The 26,981-nt window shown below is 37.2% G+C and overlaps 1 protein-coding gene across 2 annotated transcripts in view; it reads left to right on the top strand.

The window, feature by feature from the left end:
* The window catches only part of LOC149577217 (MATE efflux family protein), a 219,335-nt gene that overhangs the window by 111,908 nt on the left and 80,446 nt on the right, over positions 1–26,981 (top strand). For both annotated transcript variants that reach the window (XM_089829511.1, XM_089829556.1), the window contains exon 10: positions 24,365–24,493. In XM_089829511.1, the coding sequence (XP_089685637.1) occupies positions 24,365–24,493 (129 nt within the window). The remainder of the gene's footprint in view (positions 1–24,364; positions 24,494–26,981) is intronic.

Below are 26,981 nucleotides of genomic sequence, written 5' to 3'. Positions count from 1 at the left end.
TTTTTTACAAAAAATCCCCATTTTTTTTTGCAACTCCTTCCTTCCTTGGCCATTGATTAGGGTTTTATCCGAAAACCCTACTTTTTGGCTCGACTTTATTTTTTCTATCTAAAGATTCTTGATGGGTTTTTCGAGAGCTCAACTAGGTTGTCCAATTTTTTTAAGTACCTCAATTTTTGAGCCAACGGATCCAAAATTCGACAACATTTTCTTTTTGGGTTTTTTAAGTTCTCTTTTTTGCCTCGAAGTATGTGCCTTCATAGATTGTCACGCTTTTTATTGGAAAACGTGCTATGGAATTTTTGACCAATATTATGCTCGAAGGCATTTCAAAATTCAATGGTCGGAATTACAGCACATGGAAGCAATAGATACTAGCAATCTTTCAATATTAGAATATTGAGCAGATTGTTCTGGGTGTTACAAAGTGTCTGACTGCAACTGGTACTGATCAGGATACATGGGATCTAAATAATCAGGAGGTGGTGATGCTTCTCAAATTATTTGTAGCTAATGATCAACTCCCTTAGATTCCATCCGGCGAAACAGCTGTCGAGATATGGGAGCATTTGAAGAAACTTCACGAGCCATCCGACAAAAGCAGAGCCTTCTTTCTCAAGAACACTCTATTTTCTATTGTCATGGATGAGTGGAAATCTCTCTAGGAACACTTGAATAGGATTCAAAAATCTTTGATCAGTTGTTCTTCATTGGATGCAAGATGGAGGAAGAGGACATTGTGGTCATAACCCTCAAAAGGTTGCCCAAATCCTACGTGCATTTTATTGAAATTCTCAACATCACTTTTATTGGTGTTAATTTGAAGTTAACCGATTTTTGCACACTTTTCCCTTAGTAAGATCGGTGGAAACAACCGTTCGTAAGTAGTTCTAGCTCCACCTCCACAGAGCAAACCTTTGCTGCTAAATCCTTTCAAAAGGATAAAGGCAAGTCTCAACTGTCTTCTTAGCAGAAGTCCTCTACTCTAGCTTCAAAAGGCTCCAAGAAAAAGAACATTAAATGCAACTATTGCCACAAGTATGGTCACATGAAGGTTGAATGTCGGAAATGCTTAGCTGCCCAATCTAAGCAGTCAAGTGTGCAGCCCAAAAGGAACAATGTAATGCACCCTAGGGAGACAAAATTTGCCTTTTACGCCTTCATGGCTAAAAGACCAGCAGATAATGTGAAGTTGTTTATCGAGTACATTGATTTAGGTGCCTCTTGTCATTTCACCCACTGCAAAGACTGATTCACTGACTACCAACCTTATTCAAATTCTCTAATTTTTGGTGACGGAGAAGAGTACACTGTTGTCGGCAAAGGCGACATTCAGATTTAGTTTGCTGGGAGGAATCTCATTTTCTTCTGTGTACTACATTCCAAGGATGGAACTAAATCTACTCTAAGTCAGTCAGTTGCTGCGACACTCTACATAGTTGGATGTCACCTTTAGTTCACATTAGTGTACCATCACTGATAGGGCACTTCAGTCTATTGTTATAGTGGGTCTTGAGCACCATGGTCTTTTCCGACTTACTAATCTTGGTGATTCTCAGGACTTAGCTATGGCTACTTGGAGGTCTTCTATCAGTACACTTTGGCATCAATGGTATGGGGACTTAAATGTGCATTATCTCTCTCAACTTGCTCGGGAAGAGCTTGTCCTTGGACTGCCAGAGATTCAGACTCAGTAGCTTGGAGTTTGTGATGCTTGCCAGGTTGGGAAGCAACATCGCACATCTTTCACTAGTGGCGATTCATGGCGAGCTTCTCAGGTACTTCATCTTGTTCATGCCAATATCTGCGGCCCTATGGCCACTCCTTCTGTTCTTGGGTCCAGGTATTTTCTGTTGTTTGTTGATGATTTTAGTAGAGAAATGTGGTTAAATTTTCTTAAAAAGAAACTAGATGCATTTACTGTATTTCAAAAGTTTAAACCCTTAGTTAAAAAAGAGTCTGGGAAATCTATTATTACTCTTAGGTCAGGCAATGGGGGGAATTTTGTTCTAATGAATTCTCTAGCTTCTTGGATACTCATGGCATCAAACGCTAGTTAACCACAACCCACACACCACAACAGAACAATGTAGTTGAATGTCGGAATAGAGCAATCACCTAGATGGCTCGATCCATGCTCAAACACGTATATATTCCGAAGAAGTTCTTGGGAGAAGCAGTTATTAGTGCAATTTATCTTTTGAACCGGTCACCCACAATGGCAGTCAAAGGTAAGACTTTGGAAGAGGCTTGGTTAGGTCGGAAGCCCAAAATCAGTCATTTGAAGGTTTTTAGCTCTTTTGCCTTTTGGAGCCCTGATGTGTCACACACCAAGTTGGATGTCAACAATCAAAAACTCATGCTTGCTGGATACAGTAGTCTTTACAAAGCCTATTGCTTAATCGACACAGAGACATCTCGTCTCCTATACAGTTGTGATGTAGTTTTTGATGAGCAACGAGGACCATTCATGCATGTTTCTTGTGTTCCTGATCCAATAGACCAACCTACAAAGGCTCATGATTTGGGAGTTAGACTTCCATTAGGTCCATCTAGTGGGAAGGCTCTAGTAGCTCCTACAATCCCAGTTATACAGTGGTCCCTGTATAGACACCTCCACTTCTCTTGTAAGATCACCCAGATCTGTGGATGCTTCACTTGAATTTGATCCAGATTCTTTTGATGAGGAATTTGATCATAGAGCATCTCCTAATACTAATGTTGGTTATTCTCCTCTCCGACCTAAGTAGTGGGCTCAAACGCTTGCTGTTCTTCAAGACGATGGGCTCATTGATGGGAGAATTGATTGGAAAAAGAGCAAACCTACAGAGTTAGTTAATTTTTCTCTTATGGCCAACATTCATATTGTGAAAAAGAGCAAACCTACAAAGTTAGTTAATTTTTCTCTTAGACTTCCATTAGGTCCATCTAGTGGGAAGGCTCCAGTAGCTCCTGCAATCCCAGTTATACAGTGGTCCCTGTATAGACACCTTCATTTCTCTTGTAAGATCACCCAAATCTATGGATGCTTCACTTGAATTTGATCCAGATTCTTTTGAGAGGAATTTGATCATAGAGCATCTCCTGATACTAATGTTGGTTATTCTCCTCTCTGGCCTAAGTAGTGGGCTCAGACACTTGTTGTTCTTGAGACGATGGGCTCATTGATGGGAGAATTGATTGGAAAAAGAGTAAACCTACAGAGTTAGTTAATTTTTCTCTTATGGCCAACATTCATATTGTGTGTGAATCTGAAACATATTTCGATGCTAAAGGAATTCCAGAGTGGAAATGTGCCATGACATCTGAACACCAGAGCCCACTGAAGAATAATACCTGGGTCCTTTCTGATCTTCCACCAAGGAAGAAACTGATTGGCTACAAATAGGTTTACAAAATAAAATACAAATTTGATGGTACTTTGGATAAGTACAAAGCTTGTTTAGTTGCAAAGGGCTTTTCTCAGCGTCAAGGCATTGATTATGAGGAGATCTTTGCTCCTATTGCAACGATGAGCACAATCAGATTAGTCCTAGCCATGGCAACACAATTTAGATGGAAGGTCCATTAGATGGACATCAAGAATGCTTTTCTAAATGGCGACCTACAAGAAGAGGTCTACATGATGCAACCTCATGGTTTCAAGGTTTTTGGTAAAGAACATCAGGTTCTCAGATTAGTGAAGGCTCTCTATGGCTTGACGCAGGCCCCTCAGGTATGGTACATGGAAATTGATAAGTACCTCAGTGATCAAGGTTTCCAGAGGAGTTCTTCAGATTCAAATTTGTACATCAATACTACTAACAGTGACATCATCCTTCTGGTCATTTATGTGGATGATTTGATCATCACTAACAATTCAACATCCTTGATTTAGGGAATCAAATAAAGTTTATGCCAATCTTTTGATATGATTGACATTGGCCTCATGCATTATTGCCTAGGTGTTGAGGTTCAGTAGCAGTCTTCTGTTATATTCATCTCTCAGTCCAAATATGCTTTGGCTCTATTAGACAAATTCTGTATGCAAGATTGCAAGTCTGCATCTACACCCATGGAGAAATCTCTCAAGTTATCAACCAAGTTTGATTCTCCTCCCGTTGATGATACTACATACAGGCAATTAGTACACAACCTCATCTACCTCTGTGTTAATAGGCTTGATATCAGCTTCGCAGTTAGCTACATCTCATGCTTTATGAAAACTCCCAACGTTGATCATTGGATGGCAGCAAAGCGTGTGCTTTGTTATGTGAAGGGCACTACAGATTATGGACTTCTTTACTGTTAGAGTTCTAATCCTAGACTTAGTGGGTTCATAGATTCAGATTGGGTAGGCTTTGTTGATGATAAAAAGTCAACTTTTGGATGTGTTCAATATGGGATCCAGTTCTGTCACATGGACTAGTAAGAAGCAACAGGTAGTTTCTCTCTCCTCCACAGAGGTTGAATATAGAGGGACTGTTAAGGCAGGATGTGAAGTTGTTTGGCTTCGTCGGATGTTTGGAGATATGCAAATGTCACCAACAGGACCGACCACTTTGTTTGCTAATAACAAAGGCGTTATCAAATTAGCATGAAATCCAGTCTTCCATGAACAAACCAAGCATGTGGATGTTCATTGTCACTACATATGACAACTAGTTGAAGATGGGACAATAGACTTGTAGTATGTTCCTACAATGGATCAGACTGCAGATTTTTTTCACCAAGCCTCTTGGTCCTGATAAGTTTGTCAAATTTAGAGGACAGCTTGGTGTTGTGGATAGATTAACCATTAAGGGAGGGTATTGTGATAATAGATAGCCTCTATTATTAGTTAATGGTTATCTATTTGTAATCTATTGTAAATATTAGAATGTTTCAAATGTTAAGTTAGCCTGTAGATAATTTTTAGTTTTCTATTTGCTAGAATAGAAAACATCGTTCATTCTTCTTATATATATTGATCTATTGATCATTGTTAATATCAAGCAAATATTTACCAATTACTTTGTAATAGTATCAACTCATGCAACTAGAAATAATATCATTGTAGCCTCCATTAATAACCTTCCTCCCCTTTGAGGAGTCATGTTTTCTACTTCTACACTGATATTTTCATTAAGCTTTCTCAATAATTTTGCCTCATTATTAGGAGTAATATCTGGAATACTTTCCCTCAATTGAACCATCATAGATTTTATTTACAGATGATTGTCATTTTGGGTCTAACTATATTTTGCCTTGCAAGTATTCTCCACATTGCACAGGGCCATCTTATCGCTATGTCTAAACTTGCTCTGTAAGAAGATACCAGGTAATATTGCAATCAAGTGAAGGTTTAAAATCATTGATTCTTGTGATGATACCATTGCATGCTTAGTCTGATCCATATCTAGCTACGTACAAATTAATATGAATTAGAGGTGGTTATCGACCATAGTGTTAATCAGCTTCTCACCCTCGGTGGTTGCTAAATTCTGTGTGTTCCCCTAGTTAGTGACTAATTTTCTAAATATATAACAGTGTGAAAAGATTCAGAATCCTTTCCTTGGTAGATGGGTTATGATAGTCACATTCCTTACTGGAGATGATCTTTTGAATGATCTACTATGTTAGTCGGATGTGTGAGAGGCGTGACTTCTATAGATATTGTAGAGATATGGTGATGCTAGATGATAGTTATAATAGATTTGAGGTATTGATGCATACACCTTCTAATTTGATTTTGGTGGCTTAAGTAGTGTTGATTGTGTTCTTCCCTCCATGACTAAGGCTAGTATGATGACTACGATGTTGGGGAGTCTATGGGGTTTACATGGTGGATGTCTAGTTGAGATGGATATCTATTAATGCATACTCATCTGTTGCTAGAATAGTATTGGTCCTTCGATTTCTTTGACATTGAACTGCCCATACAATAACTCACCAATATACTGATGGGATTGCAATTTGACGTACTGATGTATTCATCCTCTTTTCCTTCCATTCGTCTCTTGTCTATGACTTCTACCAATTTGTCTATGTCCGGTATCAATCAATAGTCCTCTTTTAATTTTTTTGATTTTTATATTTGCCAATCTATTTCCACGGCTATTGTCTAAAATTCTTTCAATTCTATTTTTCTTCTATCCTGCTTCGTCATGCTTCCTCCTATCTTCTTCCCCCGTGATTGCTTAATATCTTCCGTTACGTATCCCTTTGTTTCTATGTTTTCAAGTCCTTGTCTCACGTGAACCATGGTCTTTGTTAATAAAGCCTTGGATGAATTCATTCCTTTCGATGTGCAGGATTTCTTCGTCTATTTGTGTTTGCAACTATTGTAATGTTTTCCTCTATATGGTATGTATCTTCTACTCCTGTTATGCATTGAGTTTTATTAATTTATATCTATCCAATCCTCTAAGAGATACGTCCCTTTACCATTCATCTTAATATTTGATAACTAAATTTTTTTTCTCATTGCCTTGTTAAAATCGATATTAATGGCTCCTAATATTCTTTATTTATCTTCTATTAGAAAACATTTTATTACCAATATTATTATATTGTATTATTTTCATATACTATTATCTCAATTGATATAATAATATAGTACATCAATAAATAGTATATTTAATAATTATAACATTTGTTTATCAATTTTCTTTCTTTCTTTATTATTATTTCAATATCTTTTATTTATCAAATTATGATATTTATATATGGTATTAATATCTTCTTGCATTATTATAATGACTTAGATAATTATTAAATAATTTATTCTCTTTAATCAACATACTTATAATAATAATTATTATATTATATTTATTTGTTTATTTGATCCTATATTGGAACTTCCTTAAATCCATCTTAGGAGTGGGGACATTATAGTTGCTACCTCTCCTCCTGCACCATCTGATTCCATAACCTTTGAAGGTGTCTCTTTGTTGTCCTCAATTTTGACATCACAAAATTGAGGCAACCCCAAGGAATTTTCTCATGGATTCATAGATTCATAGGCACATCCTCTTTATTTTAATGCATTTATGAGACATCATGAAAACAATTCATTATCTCTGAATTGTTCTTTGTGTGGTGTTGTCTATGTGTTCTTTTGAAGGTTTTTTATCGAGATTATCTCAAATTCTTTGTTGGTAAGAGTTTTCCTTATTGCATTGCAAACACTCGATTTTTGGTAAACTTTCACGTCTTTTCTTCATTTTTTCTGTGTTGTAAATGGTTTTTGCTTTTGTTTTTGCCTTAGGTGAGTAGCCCTTGGAATTCCGCTCGATTTGAGCTAACTTAGGTCCAAATCGAGGTTGTCTAGCTCAAGTTATAAGAGAAATGTGGGGTTTTTCAGGTCAACTGCATATTTTTATTAAAAACCTCATACAAGTGAGCTTTTTATTGGTAATTGTAATTGCATGATATTAAATTATATTTAATATTTAAGGTGGACGTGGTCCATTTTAAAATATCGACTCATTTTGAGTTGATTTGACCATAGTTTTTTATGTTTTATGAAAATAGCCTATTTCAAGACTATTCTTCATGTTACTTTGTTAAAAACTATAGTTAGATATTAAATATAAACACATGAGACAATTTAAGTGCATAAAAGTGAGATTTTTATTACATATTGTATACATCCACATGCAAAACACTTCATGAAAATCCACTCCCAATAAATTACAAGTCCCATCATTAAATTAAATAAACTTTTTATATGCAGTAACATGTTTTAATGTGTTAAGTGGGTTTTTTATATGTATTTACATAATTTAAACTTATTTAATTAATGTAAGTGGGAAAATATAACCCATTTACATATATTGTTGCATATAGAAGTTTATTTTAATTATATTAATACATTTAAATGGGTTTTTTTAAACCCTTTGCATATGCATCTTTTAAAATTACCACTTAATGGACTTTTAAAATCAAATAACATGTTTTTATAACATTCAAATGCATGTCTAAAGTGAGTTTTCACTTAACTGAAAGATCCCTGATGGATCTCTGCTGCTAATCTGTTGTAGTTTTATTATATATATATTTTTTAAATTTTGTTTTTCCTGTTTATTAAAGTTTTCTTGCAGAACTAGACGGAAATGCAGAAGAGTTTGTTTGTTTTTGCGTTTTTGATGATTATTCAACATAAAAATGAGGAGCAAATGATATGACAAGAGTCTGAAAATAAATAACAATATGCAGTAAAATCAGAATTGATACAAATCGTGCCAGGCAGATCTCTGAATTATAGAGCCAAATAAAGGATCCAATACATTTTCCCTAACAATGACGCCAAACTGGCTAATGGAAAAGGACTGTGAACATGCATATGTCTGTTGCTGATTATCCGACTCTATATTTCAAAGTGCTGCAAATGGCGGCTACTGCTGCAAGGATCACTTTCCTATTTACCAATAATCGTGCCCAGCTAAACAATACTGCAGACCCAAGCTGAAATGGCGTCCTCCTTCCCCGATAACAGCTGATACCACTGAAAATTCCAACACCAAATACTGCTGAGGGTTACGTCCCAGCTAGTGAATACCCTGGGGTTTGCATCCCAGAATAAAATCGCCCAAGCAGAGCAAATTTGTAAACAAGTTTAAAAATGCATAATATGAATGAGGAATGGCGCCTCCATCTCCTTATAACCCCTTCCAAAGAAAATCGAACCCTAAAGTGACTCCAAAAGGCGTTGGATTACAAAAGTGATTTAAGTCTTATTTTAAAGTGGCAATGTTACTAAAAATGACTCTTTTTCTGCATAGACATAAATCCGTTCACTGAATCGCCCTGAGACCAATAAGAAAGATTTAGAAAAGTTCAAGACCTTTCCAACAAGCTATCACACCAAGGGGTACGCATCCAGATGAGGTCGAAATTCCCCGTATTACTCCAAAATGGCTATTAACTTAGCCTTATTTAATTATTAAACGCTAACTTAGGAAATATTAAAAATATAACCCAAATAGCTACAAAATTCCCAACTGACATCACAAACCATAAAATCATCTTGTCACCTGTCTATGATTGAAGTCAGAAATCAAGGATCCATTGGTAGTCTCATCACTAAAATCTAGGGATGCTCCTAAATTTTAGGAAACAACCTCTATCCCTCTGAAACTGAATCCAAAGAGCAAACTCATGGAAACCCAACCCTGTGCATGATCATACCTCCTAAAAAGTAGGAATGAACCCCATAAATATAGGAACTGTCTCCTAAAAACAAGGAACATCTCCCAACTGATCAATAACCGCCAGATTACCAAGACCCCAACACTGAATAACCATATTGGGTCTCTATCCAATTCTGTCAGCCTACAAGACCCCATAAGAAGCTGACTCACATGTCTCAACTAGAGTGGGGATGTGATGTCCCCTTTTTAGCATTCATAGCATGATGTTGTCGTTAGCTTATTTCCCCACGGTCCCGTAGGCTAACCAGGACATTAAAGGGGCTTAGAGGCCATTTGTCTTAGATAATTTCAGTTGCAGGTCTTTCTGAGGGGTTTTGAGGCAACTTTGGGCATAATTACTATTTATAGTAAGTCATCTTGGGCATGGATGGATATCCAGTGGCAGCGGTATGTCGATGGTAATTGTTTAAAATCGGCAAGAAGACTTGTTTATCATTGATAAGATTTGTTTTGCATTGATAAAGCTATTTTATAAAGTTAAATTTAAATATTTAACTTTATTAATGCATAGACTATAGTTTGTGGGAAATATTTAAATTAAAAGAGTCCCCTTTATTTTATAACACATTGGAGACATAAGTTACATAAAGGGAGTTATGTTTTATCCCACATTGAGAAAACGAAGGATGGAGCTCTTGTGAGAACACTATAAAAGAAATGGAAGAGCTTTTTTTAAGCATGGTTGGAAATATCAAAGAAATTGGAGAATTTTCTGGAGGTTATGTCTTAATAGTTTGAAGGATGAAATCCCTTCAAGCTGAAAATCTTGATGCTATTGAAAGATATGGTCTTGAGATTCAACAGGGTAGCAATCGAAAAAGCAAGTGGAAAAAGCGGAACCGAAAAAGCAGGCGGAAAAAGCGGAATCGAAAAAGCAAGCGGAAAAAGTGGAATCGAAAAAGCAAGCGGAAAAAGCGGAACTGAAAAAGTAGGCGGAAAAAGCGGAATCGAAAAAGCAAGCGGAAAAAGTGGAATCGAAAAAGCAAGCGGAAAAAGCGGAACCGTAAAAGTAGGCCGAAAAAGCTGTTCGAAAAAGTAAAGCAGAAGTGGCAGCATTGAAGGGAAATTATTACAGCCATCTACAACCAGGTTCCTTTGTTAGTATTATTTTTTTTAGGGTATTATAAGTTTCAGCTGTAAGTGTGCATTATACCAGCATTGTCATTTTGTAATCCATGTAAATGCCAAAGTCTTGGCCATATTTCATGAGCATTGTATTAGAAATTTGATTGCAATCAAAAAGATAATAGTTGCTGGTGTCATTTAAGCAATTCAATCTCATTATTTATCAGCTAGATAGTTTGCATACCAACTGTTTGCAAAAATGCCAGTTGGCTGTAGGTGTTCTTTTCTCATGCTTAGATCATAATATATGCACTAAATATTGTCAAAATTAGGAGCACACTCATGTTAGGTCATTGTGTAGTCCATTTTGAGTCTTCTAGCACAAGTTTCTCATTGATGCAAATTGAAAAAAAGTCATTTAAAGCGAGCTGAAATACTATATCAGTCATATGTCTCTTGCATGTGAATTGTTTGACAAAATTCTTTGAGCCTTCAATCAGCATCTTTGAGAGCAGATTTGAGGATGGTTACTACAGTGGTATCAGAGCTTGCTTGCAAAGTGTTTGACGAAATGTCAAACAACTGAAGTATAGAGATTTTTGGTGTTTGAAGAAATTATAACCTATTGGGGTTATTACAAGGAAAATCTCCCAACTGATCAATAACCGCCAGATTACCAAGACCCCAACACTGAATAACCATACTGGGTCTCTATCCAATTCTGTCAGCCTACAAGACCCCATAATAAGCTGACTCACATGTCTCTGCTAGACTGAGCTAGAGTGGGGACATGACATTAACTTAGACAAAAGTGGCGATTTTGGACCCAATTTCATGTGTATGCAATATTTAAAAACCCATTTCACTTAGCCTAAGCCAAAGTGGCATTTTTGGCCCAACCAAATGCATTTTAAAATGCGTTTTCATGTTTTAAAAACCCCACCAACTAAAAGTGGTGATTTTTAGCCCAACTGCATATTTTTAAAAATACATGTAAATGGCCATGAAAAATGCATTTTTAATGACTTATATTTCCACTAAAGCATGGTGGTGATTTTTGGCTCAAATACATGCAATTTAAAACATGTTTTTGTGTCTTTAAAGTCCACGAAGGAAAAGTGGCAATTTTTAGCCCAATTACATGTCTTTTAAAACAATAAATGCCTCCCTAAAGTGCATTTTGCACTAAGTTATTAATCAAAAGCTCATGGTGGCGATTTTTTTCAACCATTGCATATGTTTTTAACACATGTAAATGCAACAAAAAAGTGTGTTTTACTTCATAATATGTGGCTTTTTTTATCAAACACCTTAACAAGGGAATGTATAGTCCAAAAAAAAAAACATGGTTTTGGCTCTCAAAACTTCACTTTTTTGGGTGTTTTTCTCCAAAAATGGCTTTTCCAGCCTTCAAATACTCACATCTTGAGCATTTCTTGGTTGTTATTGATGATCTATGGGTCATTTTTGCATAAAATCACCCAAAGAACACATTGGGCTACTCAAAAAGGGAGTTTGTTGAGTGTTTTCTTCATTTCTCAACCCATTTAGGGAACATTTTTGCTAAAAATTGCCCTAGTTTTGAGCAATTTACACCATTAAAACAGCTATTGTTTGGATCAAGACAAGTTTGGAAGCATTTCCTATCCTTCCTAGCTTGCATTCAAGTCTTTTAAATCACTTGGTATTCTTTGGATGCCATTTTTCAAATTCTTTTCTTGTTGCACATTGCTTGGTGAAAACGGTTGCCAAAATGATGCAATTTTTTACTCTAACTTCCTACACTTGGCAAGCTACGAATTTTGACTCATCTCTTGCAAGAATCAAGTCAAGATTCAAAGTCTATTTAACACTTCATCTTGCAATCTTTCTAAATCCAAGAAATCTCTTTGATTTCATATTTAGATTTTTCACAAGTGCTTAAAACGACTTCTTCTCTTGTGGGTATGATTCCTTGTTATTTTCATAAGGTTTTTGTTGTATATATTTGTAATGTTGTGTATGCAAGTCTCATCATTTCCATTTTCAGATTTGCATTTGTTTTGTATATGTCAAGTTGCTTCTTCTATTCTTCCGTCTACTTCTCTAAGTTGCATATGCAGTCGGGGATAAAATACCTTTCTAATATGGAAGCAAGTCCCTCTTTTCCCTTCATGAGAATGCCAGTGCAAGTCCCACCAATATGCATTCCACGAACCTCCATATGGCTGCCTTCTAATTGAAAAAGAATTTCCCGTGTACTTGGCGGATATATAGCATGACTTATGCCTATTAAAGCATGCTATGTTTCCATTTCATTACACTTTGCTCCGCATTTGTACATTTTAAAGCTCGTTGTTCGCATATGCAATCCACTACAAAAAACTCGATTTCGGCTATTCTAGTCATTTTTGAGCCATTTTGAACTTGACCCATTTTCTCATTTGCTCTCTACGATCATCACATACACTTTCCCTATTCATACTTTGCCCAAATCCGTGTTTTTACACAGCAAGAGCTTTCTGTGGACTCCTCATATGATGATGTTCTTACACTATGAAACTTTCATATAACAGTTGCAGAGGTACATCATTTTTCAATGTCAAAAGAGCTTGCATCAGCAAAAGGAAAAGATAAGAAAAAGATGAAGTACCAGTATGATTAGTACCACAACTCCATCCCACCATCACAAGTAACTTCCTACAATGATGGAGTTTAAGATATGAATTTAGCGCACATGAATATGGAAGATTTTCTCATAAGAGTCAATGCTGAAGCCACTGAGAATATGACAAAGTCATATTCATTTGCTATCTACCTTTTCCTGTGGTGGCTCATGAGCTCGAGTTTATCCTTGCATGTGCTAGACATTTCGATGCAACCTCTAGAACCATTAGATACCAAGATAGTAATACCATCATTAATCTTGATCTAGAGACTATTGAGCGGATTTTTCATGTTCCTCACACTCTATTTGTCACAAGCATTACTAAACAGAAAGCCTTGGAGTAGAGGAATGAAGATAGTTCTTATTGCATCAAATTCATTAATGACAACTGGTTGATTCAAAGGAGGCTTGATCTTTCCCTAAAGGCATGCGAAGGTCAAAGTTCAAGGAGGAGATCAATGATCTTATCACATTGCTTAGCTGCCTAGTTAGCTCAAGGATTCAAAATTTTTATATGCTTTAAGTAAATAGTAGTAGGAAGATTACATGTGAAGAGCAATTATATTGTAAGTACAAAATAACATGTCTTTGTACAATCAACTCATGTAGTCAAGTTGCAACTGTATTAGGTATGCAACTTTGAATAAGTCAAATTAGTTAGTTAGAAGTTTGTTGGAGTATAAGTCAAGGTGGTTGAGAGTTTCCCCTTTTTCCTCCACCTTTCTCTCTCCCATTTCCCTATATAAAGGAGGAAGATCATTGCAAATAATCATCTTTTGGAAAGGCAAGAAAATTTTACCAGTTTATTTGTGCACTCTTAAGACTTTGTGCTTGGATGTAAATCTAAATTGCTATCAATAAAAGAGGCAACTCTCTTTCAAACTTTGTGTTGATTCAAGGTGTTATGTGACGACATTTTTTGGATATTGAGTGTGAGTTTTAGAGCTTTGATTAAGAGGGATTTGAATTTAATTGTGCAGACTTTGAGCTGCCTAGTACACTCAGAGCCAATTTGAACTTTTGAAGACTTTGTGCTACAGGAGGACAAATTGTAATTCATAGTAGTGGCTGTAATCACTTAGATTTGAATACTTTGGGTTTCAATTGTAGGTGTTTTTATTGAATTTGAGAGGATCCAGTAAGAGACTCTGTGCTTTCTTTCTTTAATGTCGCCACATCCCTGAGCAATATTTTGCCATCTTTTATTCTAACCCTTCCTTACATTCTTTTCTATATTGTACGATAATCTCAATGTTCTCCTCCACCATGGTCTTTAGCCATACTGTCGCTTACTCTTTTTCTTCTATCTTCTCTCCTCTCTTGTGTCTATTTTAGAGGTGACTGTGTTGTGGTTTGTTTGATTCCACACACCGCACAATGTAATTGTCTTTCAGTTAAGGGACTGTACATTGGGAATTTTTTTCTATTCATCGCTGATCACCTATTTTGCACCATACATTGTCTCTTGTCCAACTCCCATTGCCGAATGGTGTCTTTGCTAATAGTGTACCTTGATGCTTGGTACAATAACATTCCCTAGCTTTTAGTACCATGCAATCTAATTGTTCGTATAGTTCAAGTCTCTCTTTGCTCTTCAGTGATTTTGAACAACCACCTGTCTCTTTTATGTTACCATATGGTGGAATTTGATAGATTTTTGCCATCTCACCGTACGGTGTGTTTTCCATCTACCTTCATGTCCCAGGTTTCCTTCGGTGTACAGGCCTGTCGATTGACCGTACCGTGCATCATGGTTTTTTTCCCACTTTTTCTTTTCTTTTTAAAATGTTTAAATTTTTTTTTTGCCTAAGTCTAGTTATTTCACCTATCCAGGCGTGAATTATTATCTCTGACTCTCGTGCCTCTGACAGTAAATTTTCAATTTTAAGCCATTAATTGGGTCCACTATCTCTTTTCCATCTAGAGTCCACAACTTAATCACTCCATTGTCACCAACTTCCAACACCATGTAAGGCCCTAGCCACTTCACCTTAAATTTACGTAGTTTAATCTCATTTCTATCATTGTTCTTCAATACCTATTGGCTTGGGGCACACCAAATGCATTTAAGGAGCTTGTCATGCCATGCCTTGCATCTTTGTTGTGCTATCTCTGTGACCCATTGTGCCACCTTTCTTCGTCTGTCCAATTTATTTATGTTGTATAATCTTTCTCGAAGGCTCTCCATATGTCTAAGCCTATTTTCAATCGCTATTCCGAGGCTGGGGACCATAAACTCATTCGGAACTACGACTTCCCGTCCAAACATCAATTGAAAGGGAGCCTGTCTTGTTGTTACTTTGTAAGTTGTGCGGTATACCCATAGTGTTGACGGTAGCTTTTCCTCCCAGTCGACTTGTTTTACCCCGCATGATTTGTATATCATTAATACCAAGATCTTGTTCGTTTCCTCCACTTGGCCATTGGCTCGTTGGTAGTATGGACTTGACAAGAAATGGATAATTTTAAATTCTGTTGTGAGTAGTCGAGTGACATGGTTGATGAAGTGACCTCCCCTATTACTGGTCAATTGGATAGGAATAGTGTATTGGGTAATGATCTGTTCATAAATAAACTTTGTTGTACTTATGACCGAGTTATTTGACAATTCTTGTACCTCCACCCACTTTGTTAGATACTCGGTTGCTACCACAACATACCGACATCTTTGAGCCCTACTTGCCTTAAGAGGTCCCATGAAGTCTAAGCCCCAATGCTCAAAAATTCTTGTGCTTGTGAGGGATTGAGTGACATGAAAGGGGTTTCCCCGCTCGTTGACAAGTATCGTAAGTCACCACCCACTCCTTGGTGTTGTTGTAGATGGTAGGCCACCATAGCCTTGCTAGGAGTACTTTCTCTGCTGTCATATCTGGACCAGGATTCCCTTAGGACACTTTGCACTTCTTCCTCCATAACACACCTTCTCAATACTTGGTTTGGGCCCATTTTATACAAGAGTCCATTGATCAATTGAAATGTTCTACTCCTCAGTACTAGCTTCCGTTGCTTAGTTGGCGGCATCTCTCTTGGAAATTGTGAGGTTGACAAATATTCACCAATGCTTTTATTACAGTTCGGGAGAATAACAATATGAAAGAGGTATGTGTCTGGGAAGTCATCATTAATTCCTTCCGACGGCTCTCCCGACTTGATCTGAGAGAGTTGATTTGCAATGACGTGGATTTTCGCAGGCCACACAATAATGGTGAAGGTGAATTATTGAAGCTGCAAAAACTATCTGCTCACCTTCCCCTATATGATTGGATTATTCACCATGTACATCAGTCCCTGGTGGTCCACCTAAAACATGAACAATGTTGCCAACAGATAGTGCCTGAACTTCTGCACAACATAGAACATTCCAAGAGCTTGCCGCTTTGTCGTGCTATAGTTCTTCTCAGTTGTCGACAAAAGTCTGTTGGCAAAATGGATGGGGTGGTTTAGGGCATGATTACCCCTCTGAGCCAGAGTTGCACTGATCGCAAAGTTGGAAGTGTCCACTTGTACGTGGAATTCCTTGTCCCGATTGGGATATGCCAGTATTAGTGCCCCCAAAAATTTGGTCTTCAATTCACCAAAGAACATTTCTTGTTCTGTTCCTCAAATATAGGGTTCCCCTTTCCGTGTCAGCCTGTCAAGGGGGTGGGATATTTGGGAAAAATTCTTTATAAATCGCCTGTAATAGCCGATATGCCCCAAGAATGATTTTACCTCGGTTACATCCATGAGAGCCTCCATCTCGGCTATTACCCGTACCTTGTTAGGGTCGGTCTTTAATCTTATCTTACATACAATGTGACCTAAGAGTTTTCTCTGCGGGACCATGAATCTGCACTTCTTTGAATTGAGTGCTAATCTTGCCCATCGGTACTTTTTCATACATTCTCTTAGCACTGCCAAGTGCGTAACTTGTCCACTGAAGATAGACCAATCATCAAGGAAAGCTCTGAAGTTCCCCACCGACATTTTATCAAAGGTGTGAAGAATTATTCTCTGAAGCATTGTTGGTGCATTGCATAGACCGAAGGGCATTCAGTTATGTGCGTACACCCTGTCCTCCATTATGAATGTGCTTTTTAACTTATCTTCCTCTGGAATCAATATCTAGTTATATCCACAGAATCTGTCCATGAACAAATACATCTTATGCCCGATGACTTCTTTGAGTATTGTGTCTGTAAATGGAATAGGGAATGGTTCCTTTATGGTGACGATATTTAGGCATATGAAGTTGACACAAATTCTGATCTGGTTTGCCTCCTCTTTAACGATATTACTATGGGTAATATCCATTCACTTGTCTGTACTTTAAAGATGATTCTTGCTTCAAGCATGCGTTGAATTTCTTTATCTACCATGGCTACATAGTTTTTGTTAATCTTGTACGACCTTTTCTGCACAAGTACGGGTCCAGGTACCAAGTGTATGCAATGCACACACAACTCTAGTAGTACACCATTAAGGTCCTTGTAGGTCCAGGCAAGCATGTCCTTATATTCCATGAATATTTTGAATGCTGCGGCTTTTAGCATTGGATCCCAATTGTCCCCAACCAAGATGTTGCACGGGTTTTCCTTATCTCCGAGGTTGGTAGTTTGTAAGATGGTTCTTCATACTTGATTGGTCCATTTGCATCAAATTTGTGGGTTGGGCTCTCATTCACACGGGTTTCACCTTCTTTGTATTCCCCATACTCCGGTAGAAGCACATCCTTCTCTGACCCTTGTTCTATCTCTTCCACCCCCAACATGTAATTGTTGAATAACTTGTAGTCTTCCATTTGCCAATGGAAGAGTCTGTTCATTGAACTTACATCATCCTCCAAACATTCCTCTAGTTCTAATACAGCTTCCTCATTGGGTTGCAGTTGGTACCTACTTTCATCCATTCCACCATGCTCTCTGTCCGACTCATACTCTAAAGATGATGCAATCTCTTCGCTTACCATCTGTGTACAAAGGTCAATGACAAATTTTCTTTTGCCACTTTCCATGGATAGGCTATTTTTCATCCAATTATAATTTACCTTTGCTGTCACTAGTCATCCCCTAACTAGAATGACATCATACCCTTGCTTTTTGAGTGGGATCATGACGAAGTCCAACACGGATGGTTGCGCTCCGATGGTAACATTTTAGGCCATTAGTGTCTTGAGGGGTTTTATTCCTTGTTGGTTTGTACCCAATAAATTGAAGGTTGGGGGCCACATAGTAGGCTTCTTGAGTTTCTTCCATGTGTATTTTGGAGTGGCATTCACCCTTTACCCGCCATCGTCTATGGTGTCTATAAGAATAGTTCCCAAAATGCCCATTTCAATGACTCCTGAGTGTCGACCATTATTCACCATCAATAGCATAGGATCCATTGCCAATCCACCTGGGATGTATGTCTGTTGCATGGTACTGGGTTGAGAAGTGGTGCTATGTTGTACAGAACAAGTATTTAGTAATGCTGTCTTCTATTGAGGCATGTTATGGAGGTCTTGAATTTTGACTGGTACCTCCATTTGTAGCATCTGTCGCAGTATGTAGTATGTTGTTTTCTGCTTCTGTCTGCTTGGAAGTGCTCACTCTCTCATGTGTTTCCTTTCTTACTTTCATGGCTTTCTCAATTTCTTCCTTTACCTCACACCCTCTGCTTCTCGGTATGAGGATCAGGATACACAGTTTGTTTTGCTTGGTTTTGGGTGATGAAAAATACCTTTTCTTCTTTGATGTTAAGGAGATTGACGTTGGGCTTCAGATAGTTAGCATTTTCGTGATCTCTAGGACAACACCATCGACACAACATTTGTGGTGTGTTGCCCTTTTGGCAGTGTTTGACAAAGTGGCCCCAGCGGTTGTACGCCCGACATTGGATCATTGATCGTTGCTTCGAACCGTACGGTATTTGACTTTTGTTATCGTTATCTCCTCTCCCTCCACGATAGATGATGCATTATTTGGCTATTGGTTAGGATTGATTGCTCTGGAGGTAGGTTGTTACTCCTATGTGAAGAGCACCTATTGGCTCCTCATCTTCATATTGTATGGGCATTCCTTAGTGGAATGACCCATCACTTGGCAGATGTCGCAAAATGATTTATTTGGGCATGATCCGTTTGTGTGCTTGCCCTCCTTGTACTCCATGCAACCACATCTCTCCTTTATCACGTGTCCCGTGCTCCCCTTCATCGTTTTAAATTCCCTCATCATTCGTTTCATATCTTTCTGGAGAGCTTGCACCTTCTTTTTGGATTTGTTGCCACTGTTGCTCTCTCCAGATGATTCATCGCTTCTGGATGAGGACTTGCTTCTTTTCTTCTTCTTTGATGTCTTATCTTCACTTCTTACCTTCAAAACTCCAATCTCCGGATCAAATTCCTCTTGGGATTACAAAAAAAAAGATGATGGATGATGGTGAAGAGTCAAGACCACCAAGAGGCCGATATGTATATGAGATAACTCTCCAAAATTTGCAAGTCAGCCCATACATAAATTTGGAATGAGTGGCCCAAAGATGGTACCACAATTTAAATTAAGCATTGGGTGCACAGATGGTTCAAGATTAGCCTAGAAATAAATGATAAACAACAATCAAGAAAACAAAACAAATACAACATACACAAGCAATTATCTTGGGAAAACTATTCTATTTGAAGAGAAATACCCAGCCATACAACAAATACCACTTTATTGATAATACAAATGTTCAAGTGTAGAATGCTTTTCGCTTGATGCGATTTATATAACAAATAGAGAGACTCTTCACATTACAACTGAAGGTCTCTTCAATTTCCCAAAACATGACCCTTCATATTGCATGACATATGACACATGTCTTTATATTTAATATTATCTTAATTATTATCACCAATGTCTTCTTTTGCTGAAGATGACCATAATGGTTATAATGATCATAGCAGAGATAAAGATCTCTATCGCAGCTATAATCTTCAACACTCCTTTTTAGCAAGAGAGAGATCTTTAGCATAGCAGTCACACATAGCTGTAACAAAAAATGTCAATTCTATAGATTCTCATAAAAAGCATGTTATCTCAGCATAACATAACTCTCTCAAAGTGATACTGTCATGGAATCTCTCAATGTGACATCCAATTCACATCACAGAATCTCTCAACATCATGGCATCATGGACTCTCTCTACATGATATTCAGTATGATAACCCTCATAAGTGAAAGAGTTTTCATACCTGTCCTTACAACTTTATTAATATAATAAGAACTCATAATCAACAAGAAGGAAAATCACTGTTGAGACTCCTTTCCATCAAGAACCCCAAATTATACAATACAATTAGCTAATTAACATGTATAAGAATGGTGGGCATTTCATAAAGTCTCCTTCTCAACAAGAAAAAATTTAATCATAATGAGAAGACAATAGATGAATCATCCCTCTCAAGCTAACACTTCTCCCTCTAAATATGTATCATTAAAGCAACATCCTCATCCCATTACTTGTTGTTGTGCCCTACAACCAAGAGAGATAAAATGCTCATTATAAAATATATAGTGATCAATGTTGAAATCTTACACTATTGCTAGTGCTATAACAAGAATTCATGATTTATAGAAATACTTATCTCTTTAGAATTCTTTCAATTTTCTTCATTGCCATAAATAATATCTTCTTGTTTATGTCAGAAATATGCACAAAAAATTTCAGAGCATAACAACCTTGCCAACAATATGGAAAATGAAGCTGAAAATATATGTATAATATGCCTTTAATACACAGTCTCTATTTGATGGTTAGACATATAGGCTCTACCCGATGATAATGTCAGCAAGAATAATTCTATATAAAAAGTAATTTTGAACTTTCAAGCAACTCATAACACATGCAGGATCAAAATGAAAGGAGATGCTTAGCTTGCTAACCTCTCTAGGATTTATCAACTCCATTAGATATGACAAAGGACCAAAGACTTCTCTACATGCTTCAGGATAAACAGTCACAGACCATAAATGTCGACAGATGCTCCGTCGGAGAGACTTTGAGGTAAAGCAAAAGTTTGTTGCTTGCCAAATTCCCACTTGAGAATAAATTGCATTTGCTCTGCTTCAATTTTTCCTCTTCCCTCAAATTTTAAATTTCCCTTAGAGATGCTTTTTTTGAGGGTGTGCCTGCAATTGGCTAAAACACAAGCTGTTTTTGCAATATCCAACAATGTTTATTCTATCTCTTGCTAACTTCTAAAAAGCCCACAAGGCATCTCTCTCAAATTCAAACATCAACATGCAATCCTCAATCAACCAATCTTCTGTCCAAGCGATGAGAATGAATCAAGGCTTTGCGGTCACAAAAAATGTATCATTTGGAGTTACAAAGAGGTGGCAATAGGAATCCTCCAGCGATGCCTTGCAACTCATGGTAATAACAAGGTAGTTCTGTTACAACTCCTAGCACTATCTTTACTGTCATGAAAACTGATGGGATGATAAATTTAGACCCGAAGTTGTTGTAAAATAATGAGTTGTCAAACAATACTTATAACCACTCGACATAAGCTTCATACTAAGAACCAGACGAAAGCCATGACATTGTAGATTGAGCGGTTACAAATAGATGTGAGAAATGTTTAAAATCAACATTCTCCCAACAATTGTAACAAACCATACACGATTAGACCATCATAACAAACCATGAGCTACGTGATGCCATCAGATGAGAAGCTTATTGAGAAAGTGACTTAGTAGCTTTTATCTGGTCAAACATCACCTACAACGACACTTGATAGGTGACTATCATTTTACTTCAGACATTCAATCACTGTACTCACTGGAAATTCAAATGCCCAGAAACTCCCGCACAAACAAAAACCTTTCCTACTCTCAATTTCCTTTTGAAGTCCGACTGATCAAAATTTGTAGAGTCAGACGGATTCGTCATGTTCTCATGTTGGAACACCCGACTCATCTTTTGGTGTTCTCTGCTCCATCCAGATGCTCCATAATTGTTAAACAAAACGCTCACCATCATTTCATAGGCTACAAGAGAGAGCCTCTAATTGAACAATGATTTGATAAAAATGGATGAAGGGATCAAAAGAGGGAGTTTGTGATACGATTAGATGGGGAAAGTTGGCATTTTATTCCTATTATGTGATTTTGATGTCAAATGTGTAGGGACTCAAGATGGTCATCAGTGCACGGCCTGATCCAACCTCTGTACCAACCGAGCTGAATAGCCAATCAAGTACCCCTCATGGAACACATAATCTACATCCTCAAAGACTCTCTCTCCACCAAAGATGAAAGAGAAGGCATAAATTTCTTAGAGCTCATCCTGAAGGTTTCTACAGCCATCATCGATGAGGCAGCCTTCAGCGAGGGGTTCAATCTCACAGAAACCACTTCACAATCCACATCTACGCATCTAGTCCTAGAAGAAGTCTCAAAATTTGTGAAGCAACACGTGTATTCCACCACTTCTTTGAAAATGGATCTCACTAGCACCTTCAGCATAATAATGGGGATCCTGTTCCCAATTGTTTAGGAGCCCTTTCGACAAATCCTTAGTTGCATCCCAGGAACAGGGGTTTCGAAAGCCCATCAGAATAACCACAAGCTTACAAATAGATTAAATGCCATTGAGGCCAAGAGAAGTATAGATTTAGGATTGGAATATAGGACGGATTTTCTTTCCTCAGTGCTCAATGCGAGGAAAATGAGTGATGATAATAAAATAAACAAAGAGCCTCATATCTCACAGCTTCTCAGAACAACGACACTCTTATACTGCTGTAATAACTTGGCACTGATACCATGTTCAAGATCAGCCTAGAAATAAATGATGGACAACAATAAAAAAAACAAAGCTCATACAACATGCACAAGAAGTTATCCTGGAAACCCTTCTATTTGAAGGTAAAGACCCAACCACACAACAAAAATACCACTTTATTGATAGTAAAGTATTCAAGTGTACAATGCTTTTCGCTTGATGCGATATATAAAAAAAATAGAGACTCTTCACATTACCACTGAAGGTCTCTTCGATTTCCCATAACATGACTCTTCATATTCCAAATGCACGCTTCTATGCATGACATATGTCACATGTCCAAATATTTAATATTATCTTAATATTATCAGCAATGTATTCTTTAGCTAAAGTGGACCATAGCGGTTATAATGATCATATCAGAGATAAAGATCTCTATCGCAGCTACAATTTTCAACAGATTTCTGTGCTGATCTAGGTGCCATTCATTTATACTGCCAATTGCTGCACTGTTGAGCAGAGTAAGGTATGTGTGCTGTGACTACAGTGGTACTATTGAGTATATTCTAAATGTGAGTAGTCAAATGTGCAGAGGAATGGTATCAATTGACCCTAAACCAATTTGGTCTCTACTAAGAGACTTTACCAAATTGCAAATGCACACAATATAAGACTAGGGAGAATATCTCACCTTCAAAACTGCAATCTCCCGATCAAATTTCTCTTGGATTACAAACTAAAAATAAGATGATGGATGATGGTGAAGAGTCAAGACAACCAAGAGGCCGATATGTATATGAGATCACTCTCCAAAATTTGCAAGTCAGCCCATACATAATTTTGAATGAGTGGCCCAAAGATGGTACCACAATTTAAATCAAGTATTGGGCCCAAAGGTAACATGCATATAGAATTCGCTGTTCGATCCCCTTTCAATGAAAAATGAAAGGCCCATGGGTACTATAAGGGCTACAACAGAGGAATAGCTAATGAGGCCTATTAGGAGAGGGGGACATGACAAAATGGATCCACTGCTATAATTAAGAGCCATTGTTTGTAAAATGGTGTAAACACATTAAAATTGAAAAAAAGAATGTAGCAGAAAGCTTGAGTCATATGACAAGGGTGTAAGTTTGTCAAAAAGGTGAAAGGAAAAATCCATGATTTACTTAAATCCTTCAGTTCAGAACTTATTGTGATATGTAACTAGCATGATATAAAGTGATTCATAATTTTTTGAAGGGCTTGTTCTCTACGGTTGAATCTATATTCATAAGAGTACCTACTAATGCTTAGAAAGACAAGAAAACACTTTTCTAAGACATGATATAAGATGGCAAAATAGCACAATTAAGTATTAAATAAGCAGAATTTCTGTCCAGAAATTTATATCCGGCGGCACAAGTTGCAGACAGATTCTTATTATTATACCAAACTTCCAGTTTTAGAAAATAGAAAATTATTACAATCTGGCAAAAAAACTGATGTATTTAATTTTCAAAGATATCCCGTTCCACTTTGTTTGTACTGGTATGGATAATTGTTGACACTTTATTATCTGCTGTAATAACAGTAATCAATGACAATTTATTTTGCAGTTTCCTTGTATCTATGCCATCTTAACTTTTGCTTGTTTTACCTTTTCTAACCGATTCTATCTCAGCTTTACAATCTAATCTATAATTATATATTTTGTTATTGTAACATTCTGTATCATTTGAAACGAGCTTTACTGTCAATTGAACACAGGCACGATCATTGGTTAAATCATTGCTTATATGTGGAGCAGTAACTGGCTTTACATTGGGGTGCATGGGCACAGCTGTTTCCTTGTTTTTCCCTCGCATTTTCACAAGCGATGCTGCAGTCATTAGTCAGGTGAACTGTTTAAAAAATTGATCATTTATATAATAGTTGAGTGAATGTTATATGTCTACCAACTTCTTCAATGATTTCTAAGTTTGTCCCCTCTCGGCATGTTACAAGTGAAAGTCAAGTTGAAAATGTTTGAAGGTGGCAAATGTTTGCTGGATCAGAAATTTAAGATAGATATTGCAACAAACATTTAAACTCCTATTAGTACAGTATGCAAACTGAAGGAGCAGCACTGTTGAGACTTAAACTTTAAGTCAGTGGGCTGGGCTATATGGCCGCTACCACAAGTAAGTTCATAAATATATTCAGCTCATAGACCATTGAGCAGGATGGTCAGAACTTTCTCATAATTAAGTTCAAGAGCCCATTTCAATATCATTCTTTTAGAGTTTGTGCTTATCTTTTAATAAGCTAGCTGATACTTAGACATGACTTTTTCTATGATTCTATGTCAATAGATTAAATTATATTGATGGTCTAATGCAGTGCTACTAAATGAGCCTGCATAAATATGTGTTCAGTTGGCTATCTAGTTTTTGCAATTGTTTACTTTGCAATTTTAAGATGATAAATCTCTATACTCCATTTATCTTGAATCAAAAGAGTAGAAAGAAACTTTGTATTTTTTTTCTGTGGACAGAATCCTCCTTTATCAACTCACCGTTTTCAGCAATAACCATAGAAGACAGTTCCTAGAAGTGCTCATCAATCATGCATTCTTGAGTATTACAGCGATCCACTGTTGCCTTGATCTCAGCTACCAGCCCCTGCATAACTTGTTCTTTGTTGACCATTAAATGCAAATAATCATAATACATCTCTGCTGAAGAGATGATCTCACATTTGCATAGAATATACAAATCATCTTTTGTCATGCTCCTCCAAACATCTAGATCACCATCAAGAATCTTGAGCTGTTGGTTAAATGACGTAAGGAGCTCATTCAACTTGGCTATCATCTCCCTGTCATGCTCTAATATGTTGTAATCACGTTGAATTACTTGCACACCTTGTGACTTTATGTGGCTGCACCAATCATCTATGCCTCAACCTTCCAACTTCATCTGCGAATGGATACTTAGGAAAATATGTAGAAATTAGATCAACTCTCTGAGAAGAGTTGCTCATCTTTTGAATGGCTTCAAGAAGACGTGCACTCTCTTCTTTCAACTTGTTCTTCTTTTCTCACAACATATTATTGCTTTGCATGAGAAAAGAAATTGCATCTTGTGCATCCTGTTGACAACCTAACTATGTTGGCTTGCCAAGTTCAACCCTAGTGACCTTTTAATCGGTGGATGGCATCTCCTCAATAACTTTATCAATTAGTGGCTCCGCTACCTAAACATGTTTGACCTCATTGTCACCAACCACAACCCTAGAAACTGTCTTTGCCTTTTTGTTCTTTGGGGCCTTAGGTCTATTGACTTATTTGAAATCTAAGTTCTCTTGTGGAATTTCTTCCGTTTCCTCTTCTTAGTTATAGAGCTTAACCATGGGGGTTAAGGATAAAGAAGACAAATAATCTGCTAATGTGATTGCCAAATGTGATAAATGTTTCTATTTGAATTGCCACCTGCATTGAACAGTTGTGTGTAACTTCAACCATGAATTTACTCAAACTGAGTAAGTAGCATCCAGCAATGTCAAGGGTGGAATAGATATGGAGGAGAAAGTAGAATATGTATCAAACACATTCTCAAGTCTGCCATATTGGTCCTTCCACATAAATGTAGGAGTAACCGAGAATACATGCAAAGTAGGTGTAATCTCAAAAGAAGCCACAAGGGAATATCCACTGAGGAAAAAGAATCCAGATCTACATCTAGCGTAGAGTTAGGAAACTCATTTGATGCTAGTATGGAATCTGCGAGTGCTGTAATGGCTGGTGTACCAATGAAACGAGGGATCTTGGGAACATGTCCACAAAGGAATATCCACCATGGAAAAAGAATCGACATCTATATCTAGTGGAGAGCTAGGAGACTCATTTGATGCTACTACAGAATCTGTGAGTGCTGTAATGGATGATGTACCTATGAAATGAGAGATCTTGGGAATAGGTTCCCCAAAAATAGTCTCTTCATGCATCTCATCATCACTTGACCCTATGTGAATCCTTTTGGGCTCTGCAACCTTGACCTCAAAAATCTTGCTTGTGGCCTTATCCCCTTTGATAGTGAGTTGATGGAACTAGAGGTTGATGTTGAAGTAGAAATGCCATTTTTACCCTTGCCTCTAATCTTGGATCTCAACCCAACTGGATCAGCTGGATCAAAGTCTTTACTTGGTTTTATTTTGATGCACTTGAGGCCTCTCATTTTCAACCAAATATTCATATTTGCAAGGATAGACTGAGATTGGTTCTAGATGGACATATTTTCCTTTAATGACCATTAAGGTGGTAAGATAGGTAAGCTCTCCACGTGATGCTTCACATAATCTGGATCAAGAATATCACCATCATCTTCAATCCAATTAGGGATCTTTG

Source organism: Cupressus sempervirens, chromosome 1 (genome assembly GCF_028749045.1).
Source record: "Cupressus sempervirens isolate cs-2001-9-10 chromosome 1, ASM2874904v1, whole genome shotgun sequence".
NCBI lineage: Eukaryota > Viridiplantae > Streptophyta > Pinopsida > Cupressales > Cupressaceae > Cupressus > Cupressus sempervirens.
This window is presented reverse-complemented; position numbering and strand designations above follow the sequence as displayed.